Source organism: Ochotona princeps, chromosome 15 (assembly GCF_030435755.1).
Source record: "Ochotona princeps isolate mOchPri1 chromosome 15, mOchPri1.hap1, whole genome shotgun sequence".
NCBI classification, from domain to species: domain Eukaryota; kingdom Metazoa; phylum Chordata; class Mammalia; order Lagomorpha; family Ochotonidae; genus Ochotona; species Ochotona princeps.
Genome location: NC_080846.1, coordinates 47,851,584 through 47,860,216, shown reverse-complemented (window position 1 = coordinate 47,860,216; position 8,633 = coordinate 47,851,584). Strand labels below are relative to the sequence as shown.

The following is an 8,633-nucleotide window of genomic DNA, read 5'->3' as shown; positions in this document are numbered from 1 at the left end:
CTCGACTTCCTAGTTCCCTGCTGATGTACCTAGAACATCAGGGGAAGATGCTCCAAGTCCTTGAGCTCTCACACCGTGTGGAGACCTGGACAATCTCCAAAGGCAGCTGGCTTTGGCCTGGCCCAGCTCTAGTCATTGTGGCCACTTGGGGAGTTCACCAGCAGTTGGAGGATTTCAATCTGCCTTTCAAACTAAAAAAGCAATCCTTCAAAAATAACTTGACAAGTCAGACAAAGCATGAACAGATAGGTTTATTTTAATAGTAAGTTTGAAACTCTTGCCTTAAGCAAGGGTACTACAGTAATTATATCAGGAATAGACAATTTTCTACACTGTCAATATATAAAAGTTCCTCCTTTTGCACTTTCAACACTGGTCAACAAGCAGATTCAGTCCACATGTGCTTTGATCTGTCTACTGTGTTAACCCAAGCTTCTTCTTCAGAGACTCTGGCATCTCGGGGGGCGGGGGGCGAGGAAGCCTGAAGTAGACCTTCACCGAGTCGTAGATGAACCACTGCAGAGCAGTCAGAGTCCCAATCATGATGATGCGGGCAAAGAGTCCCTTCCACACACCTGGGTCACACAGAGAAGACAGATGAGTGAAGGCAGGGCCGAGGTATCCCAACGCACTGCTCCTCAGAGGAACAACACACAGCCGCCTACCTCTGAATCCAAGCCTCTGGAGAACCTGAGAGGCACTGCTCCCCTTCTCCTTATTCAACACAGACACCACGGAGTCGGCAGGGTGAGACACAATCGCACAGAAGACGCCAGCTGAGAAACGTCAAGGAAAAGGATTCAATACAGGGTTGAAAATGTCACACTCCAGCCAGCAACAACAACAAAAAAGGCAGAGCTAACCATAAAACAATCCTTTCAGAAAATAACCAGAGTACTAATCCAGAAAGTGCATAAGCATTATAAACTTTACATACAACTGTGCTCTAAAGAATTCATACCTATGTAACCTGCAACAAATGTTACAACCAGCTGTTCCGCCTTTGTACATTCACTTCGGGGCTTAGGAACCACAAACTTGTACAAGGCTTCCACAGTGCGTTCAAAGCAGGCAAACTTCATCATGGTGTAGGGGATCTGCCTCATCCAGAGGGGAGCAACGCCCTTGTAGAACCTAGGCAATAAAGAACCCACTTAGCCGGCTACAGATACTCATCTAGCAGAGTTTCAACATCACAGGAGTGTCCGCACACCAGTCTGGTCCTGACAGTACCAACTGACATCACAACCGTATGCCATTTCCATCAGAACGTTGGACTAGCAAGCAGGTGTACTTCTCTCACATGCCAATGACTCAAGCACCTTTGACTGTACAACCAGAAAAGTTGCCGGATGTCTCTATAACTGGAACTACAAGAAACGGGACGTTTACCAGTAGAACTCAGTTTAAGATTCATCCACAAAGGCGGATCTAAGGAAGCATGTTGTGGCCTAGGACTAGACTGCAAGATTAACAGGCACTTCCGAAAAGTGAACAGTACACGGTCACGCCAAGCAGCCTAACAAATAAACGACTCTTTAGTGATAAAAACATCACCTCAAGGCTCCAGCAACGCATTGACTTAACTTACCACAAGTTTATGCTTCATGTATACGAACTGGAATTTATGTGATGTTATTAATGTTAATTAAATGTTTTAGTTTTCATCTCATAAATACATATTTAAAAAATGCAAACTCTCCGGTGGGCTTACTGCTAAAAAATGATTAAACTTAAGACACATATTTACTTACGCTTTCAGGCCTTCCTCCTTATACATTTTGGGCGCTGCATCCCTCAAGGTGTTGGCATAGCCTGGTTGGGTTTGAATTCGGACCTTGGCAGCTTCCATAGGAGCCAGGGCAATATCAGCAAAGAATTCAGCACTGGCAGAGGCGGCCAGATACAGTGACGTGCGCCACAGGTAGGAATTCTCCTACAACACACAACAGAAAGAGGGAGATGAACTGTTCCATTGGCTGTCTTCAATTGAACTTTACCAGTTCTCTGAAACAACTGGACAGCAGACACTTTAACATCTTATCAGTCTGTGGACAATGACATTAGACTGAATATGTTTTCATTCATTAGCTTAACTATAGAACAATGTGAACATTTTTTTGAACATCTAGGTGTTAACTACATGTATAATTCTAAGCGAAGGAATACTGAGCCCTTCTCCTCAGGATAAATCCCTCTAAATTTATGTAGCACGCAACATACTATAATGCAAAAGCCCTGAAACTGAATGAAATGCATCTTGTTCTTCATCTTCTGACAAAACAGTCTCATGATTTGAAGCAGGCTGCTTACTCTTCCTGGAACCATTTCTCCAAACAAACATCCAAGATCCTTTTTGGTCCTCAACTTTGAAAATTCTCAGGACTTTCAACTTCAGTTACCTCTCCAAGCATGTTGCTGTACAGGACTTTGAAGACTTCATAAAAGCCAAACTTGCAGAGCCCCTGCATCGAGTAGCCAATGAAAGTCGGGGCCCAGCCTTTAGCCAGACCACGGACACCATCCTCTTTGAGTGTCACCGAGAATCCGTTAAATATGCCCTTGTACTTCTGAGGGTCCACCTTCATTTAAAATAAGAAATCAGTCAGATACAAAGAGTTTACACTTTTCATAAACAACATTACGTTTTTGCTTTAAAATAAATTTCAGTAACAAATTTACCTTTTGTACTGTCTGTGATTATACTTAAAATGGAAACTATTAAGGTTTAGCTTTAAATCAAGACTAGTTCTTGGAGGGATAGTTAAACTCCCAAAGTCTATAGAACAGTCCTTTGTTTTATGAATGTCAAACTAAAAAAAGATACACTAACACAGTAAGAATCTTAAGAAATGTAAGAAACATGCATGAAAGGTTTCAAAAGCTCCTCCCCTTGTCTGTCAGTACCAGAAGGGATGGTATGGCACCAGCACTATGGGGCAGTGCTGCTGGCATTCCATATCAGCACTGGTTTGAGTCCCAACTGCTGTTATTTCCAATCCAGCTACCTGCTAATGTACCTGGGAAAACGGCAGAGGATGACCCAAATGCGTGGGTCCCTGCAGCCACGTGGGAGACCCAGAAGTTCCTGGTTTCAGCCTGGTCCAGCCCGGGCCATTGCAGCCATTTAGGGGAGTGAACCAGCAGATAAAACAACTCTAACTCTTACCTCTCAAGTATACAAACAAAAAAAACCGGGGGCTGGGGGACTGGTGTACATCACCTTCCTCTCTCTCCCTCCTAATATTTCACCTTCCTTTCTTAGTAGACTTCTAATCCTGTTTGGGACAAATTTTTGATGCTTTATTATTTCTGCTTCAGTATTCCTAAGTGAAAGACTAAATTATAAGAAAAATTTTATGCAAACACACATACAAGGATATACCCATAAAATCTCCCTATTAAGATGTTATGTACCTTTGAAGAAGTATGTATATGCTCTTTGCCCTGCTCTTGATGGGGACATTTACTTCAAATAATACATAAATAAACCTGACTACCCACTCTGACATCTAACTGCCTAAGACTATCTGGGGGCACAAGAAACTAGCAGGCTTTAAACAGAAACACTAGCCCATTTACAGCCAAAATCTCAGAGTGAAATACCTGTCCACACTCAAAAATTAAGCACTTCTTGGACTTACGGCACAAAGACCACCAGGTTATAAAAATCGGGGTTCAGTTTCCTACTGAACTTCCTAGTTATGTCTTCAAAGTCTCATTTGGGATGTCGCGTAAGATTTAAGAATTCAGTCATATGAAAGAATTTGCAACACCGTCCCCACCATACAAACCTGCATTCGGCATTTCACTAAGTCCAGGGGAACCACAGCAGTGTGTGTCAGCCCACAACTTAAGACCCCACCAAAGCCACACAGTGCGTAAAACTTCATGGAGCCATATTCACAACTGTACTCTGCAATAAGACAAGACACACCATGCGTTTTAATACAGAGCTCACGTGGCCATGACTGACTTACCTTCCGAGAGTTAGGCTTTCTCTCACACAGCGCGTTAGTAGAGGACTGCATCTTACAACCTAACAGGCCATGCTTCCACAATATGCTTCAGTCCGGCATGCAACACAAACCTGCATTCTGCATTTAACCAGATCTAGAGGAACCAAGGCTGTATGTGTGGTGCCACAGCTAATAATTCCTCCCATTCCACAAAGGAAAAAGAATCTGCCGGATCCATAGTCACAGCTATACTCCTCTGATCGGGAAAAAAAAAAAGTCAAGTAAGTACTTCAGAGATGACTCAGACCGCGGGCATGAACGAGGACGTTCCCGGGACACAGCTGCACGGGGCCGCCTTTCACGGTTAAGTGGAGGGCCCGCTTTCCATCTCCTGTGACTAATATCCACTATCGAGGTTGGATCCCCGAAAACCTATGCATTTGGGTAGTTAACTGGCTACCTTATCTTGCCACGTTAACTCTTAACACAACCTCTTACGGTTACAAATCAAACAGCTGACAAGAGCACAATTCAGCGACTACCCAATACTATTTCCACTTACAAACTCTTGTAACATAAAACCAGATACATTCCTACAGCCAAAGACGTCTAATACACAAATGTTAGCTCTAGCTTTTAAAGTCAAAGGCAGAATGACCTGGAAGGACTGCTTATCCACAGCATGGACACAACAAACAGCACATGAACAATTGAGGAGAAAAAAGATTTGGGTTTTTTCTTTTGGATTTTACAGGTACAACGGAGGTAACATTCTGTCGAGTCCTACAATTCCATTCTCGGGTTTCTCTGTACGTGCATTCCACTGGGATTTAAAACACACAATTAAATTAAGTCAACCATCCCAACACCCACCACCTAAACCTTCCTACCGCCCTGGTGGAGCGGCAGGCCGCCAAAAGCACTCGAGACACCCAGTTATACGTAACTAAGGGCAAAAAAGATGTACTTTGCGTCCACTAAGCCAAGACAATGACCATTCTCGAAAAAGGGGAAGTTTTTTGTTTTTTTTTTTTTTGGTTTTTGTTTTCTGTTTTCAAAAAAAAGGACAGATTGAGCGACAGGTTAAAGAATCAGAACTCTGGGAAGGTGACTTTCGCCCAGTGCAGTCCGCTGACCAAGATAAGGAGTCGGTGGCGCGGCCTCCCCGCCTCTCCTCCCTTGGGGACACGGAGGTCACCGAGGAGCGCCAGGCCCCGTCCCTCCCACGCCCTTGAGGGAGGGCCAGCGACTGGGCTGCCGGCATGCCAGGGCCAGCGGACGCCGTGGGCAGCAGCCGGGGATCCCTTGCACGACCTCAGGGGTCCCCTGCACGACCTCAGGGTCCCTTGCACGACCTCAGGAGTCCCCAGGACGACCTCAGGGTCCCTTGCACGACCTCACCTTCCACGGCCGCGGCGGCCAAGCTGCGGGAGCGGCGGGGCGCGCCCGGGGGCCCATCGTGCACCAGCTGCAGGTGCGGCGCGTGGAAAGGGTTCGCCCGCGCCAGGTGCGCCACGGACGAGAACATCTCCCTAGGAAAAGGAGGAGGAGGAAAAGGTGAGCGAGACGGCCCGAGTCCACGGTGTCCCCCGGCGCCGCGCGGGCACCTCGGCCGCGGCCCTTCTCCCGGCCTCCGCGCCCTTGAGGAGGTCACGGCCGCTCCCCGAGGGACGCCAGCCAAGGCGGCGCTCCCCTGGGGCCCCCGGCTGCGCTGCCCCAGCCCACTGCCGGGGAGCCCGGGCCGCACTCACTCCCTAAGATGGCGAACACGCGGCCGCTCGCTGGGGAAGGCTGCGGCGCACAGAGGCCGAATGTCCTCCCAGCCCTTAGATCTGTGCCCTTCGCGCGTCGTCAGCGTGACGCACGCGGCGCGCAGCCGCCAGAGCGTGTCTTCCATTGGCCGGCAAGAACGCCGAGGCTTTGGCGTCATCGCGTTCTCCTAGCAACCTTATCCCCGCCCACGTCCAGCCCAGCCCTTCCGGCTAGAAATGCGCAGGAGGACTCCTAGTGCGCAGGCGCACGCCGACCGGGCCCGGCTTTTTTTTTTTTGAGTGGGGTTGGGATTGTTCTCCTGGTCATTTTGTCTCACCTTGAGGTCCGTCTCCTTGAATCCAGGCAGTCAAAGCCCTTCCCGTGTAAGCGAGGCTTAGTGTAGTTAATCAAAAAGAGACACGAATGCTTGATGAAATAGTGCAATTGGAACGTGAAGGTTGTATTTTTTTTTCACTAGTTCTGCCAGGGTAAAAGTGTCTTTTTTGAAGTTCCGTTCCTTGATATGAAACAGGCATATCTGCATCTTCCACTACAAGAATATTTTTAAAGAAAATGTGTTGCCTGAATTCTTTTAAATATTTATTTTTATTAGGAAGGCAGATTTACAGACAGGAGAGACAGAAAAATCTTCCATCCGCCGGTTCACTCCCCAAGTGGCCACAATGGCCTGAGCTGAGCCAATATGAGGCCAGGAGCCTCTTCCGGGTCTCCTACATGGGTACAGCAAGGTCCCAAGGCTTTAATCCATCTTCTACTGCTTTGCCAGATAAGCAGGGAGCTCGGTGGGAAGCGGAGCAAAAGGACACGAATAGGATAGGATAATGGCACTGACAAGGGGAGAATTTAGCCATTGAGCCCTTGCGCTGGGCCCAGCCAGAATCCTTGGGTTTTCTTTTTCTTTCTTTTCTTTTTAAGAATTCTTAAGGTCGGGCCCGGCGGCGTGGCCTAGCGGCTAAAGTCCTCGCCTTGAATGCCCCGGGATCCCATAGGGGCACCGGTTCTAATCCCGGCAGCTCCACTTTCCATCCAGCTCCCTGCCTGTGGCCTGGGAAAGCAGTCTAGGACGGCCCAAGGATTTGGGACCCTGCACCCGCGTGGGAGACCTGGAAGAGGTTCCAGGTTCCCGATCGGCACAGCACTGGCCTTTGCGCTCACTTGGGGAGTGAATCATCGGATGGAATATCTTCCTCTCTGTCTCACCTGCTCTCTGTGTATCCAGCTTTCCAACAAAAATGAATAAATCTTTAACATGCTTCCTTAGATCCGCCTTTGTGGATGAATCTTAAACTGAGTTCTACTGGTAAACGTCCCAATAAAAATGAATAAATCTTAAAAAAAAAAAAAAAAAAAAGATTTGTTAAGTTAAACAGGACATCTTGCTATTTCATCCAAAGAGTAACGCTAGGGCCCGGCACTATGGCCTGGCAGCTAAAGTCCTCACCTTGACATGCCAGGATCCCAATGGGCACCAGTTCTAATCCTGGCAACCCTGCTTCCCATCCAGCTCCTTGCTTGTGGCCTGGGAAAGCAGTCGAGGACGGCCCAAAGCCTTGGGACCCTGTGCCTCTGTGGGAGAACCGGAAGATGCTCCTGGCTCTCAGCTTCGGATTAGCACAGCACCGGCCGTTGGGCTCACTTGGGGAGTAAATTATCAGACAGAAGATCTACCTCTCTGATTCACCTCCTCTCTGTATATCTGACTTTGCAATAAAAATAATTTTTTTAAAAGTCTAAGTCTAGGGCCCGGCGGCGTGGTCTGGCGGCTAAAGTCCTCGCCTTGAAAGCCCCGGGATCCCATATGGGCGCCGGTTCTAATCCCGGCAGCTCCACTTCCCATCCAGCTCCCTGCTTGTGGCCTGGGAAAGCAGTTGAGGACGGCCCAATGCTTTGGGACACTGCACCCGCGTGGGAGACCCGGAAGAGGTTCCAGGTTCCCGGCATCGGATCGGCGCGCACCGGCCCGTTGCGGCTCACTTGGGGAGTGAATCATGGGAGATCTTCCTCTCTGTCTCTCCTCCTCTCTGTATATCTGGCTGTAATAAAATGAATAAATCTTAAAAAAAAAAAAAAAAAAAGTCTAAGTCTACATAGCACTCCCCAAAAAATTCAATAAATTTGTAACACATACGGGTACCTACGGAGGTGAAATAGAAAGTGAAAGCAGATTGTGTCTGATGAGTGAGAAAATTCCCAGTTGAACAGGGTGGGGAGTGAGAGTTGACTGGAGTGAATTTAATGGGTTTCAGACCTGTTAGAATTCTCTTACAGTTCCCCAGATCTTGATAAATGTAGCCTGGGAAATTTACTTTATCTCATGAACGTGTGTCTTACATGTACAAGGAGGATAGGGCAAGGTCATGGGCTGTTTGTACACTGGAGTTAATGCCTTGCTGTTACATTTTTACATTCTTAATAAACGCTTGAGCAAGGGGCCCCACGTATTTTATTTTGCACTGTTCTCTGCAGATTATGCACCTGAGCCTTCTTGGAAGTAATCCCTTACAAAGCTTATGAGAATTCAGTTAGATAATGTCTCAAAGTCCACAAAAGATACAATATTGGGATATGAAAGTAAGGACCAATGTAAGAAAAGGGGACAGACTTGTACCACGGCATACATTTGCTTTACCACGTTTATCCCCCATACCCGCAGATGAACCCCAAAAGATCTCATTTGCACCTAGTAAGGCAGGTTATCTGGAACCAGGTTCTGCCACTAAGTAGGTCAGTGGGCTCAGGCACCTCCACGGAGCTAGCAGCCATCTGAACTGGGTGGGGATCACAGGTAATTTCGTGTCTTGCTCTGGGGGCCGGTGTTGTGCAGGTAGAACTACCACCTGCAGTGCCAACGTTCTCCTTTGCTGATGGCCCAAGTGCCTGGCCTGTGCCCCCACACGAGCA

At 47.6% G+C, this 8,633-nt stretch overlaps 1 protein-coding gene and 1 non-coding gene across 3 annotated transcripts; both read right to left on the bottom strand.

The window, feature by feature from the left end:
- Positions 1–236: 236 nt before the first annotated feature.
- Positions 237–5,865, bottom strand: SLC25A3 (solute carrier family 25 member 3). Of its 2 annotated transcripts, none has more exons than XM_004583125.3 (8): positions 5,711–5,865; positions 5,361–5,491; positions 4,091–4,215; positions 2,403–2,582; positions 1,755–1,936; positions 962–1,134; positions 666–776; positions 237–575 (listed from the first exon to the last, which is right to left on the bottom strand). In XM_004583125.3, the coding sequence occupies exons 1-8, from the start codon at positions 5,854–5,856 to the stop codon at positions 415–417; spliced, it is 1,209 nt and encodes a 402-aa protein (XP_004583182.2). In that variant the 5' UTR covers positions 5,857–5,865; the 3' UTR covers positions 237–414. The 2 variants fall into 2 exon arrangements, with proteins under 2 accessions (XP_004583182.2, XP_058529402.1); XM_058673419.1 differs by lacking the exon at positions 4,091–4,215 and adding an exon at positions 3,795–3,916.
- LOC118757627 (small nucleolar RNA SNORA53) lies at positions 1,201–1,446 on the bottom strand. The gene has a single exon (XR_004995297.2). It is a non-coding gene; the product is annotated as a small nucleolar RNA SNORA53 (small nucleolar RNA).
- Positions 5,866–8,633: the final 2,768 nt, after the last annotated feature.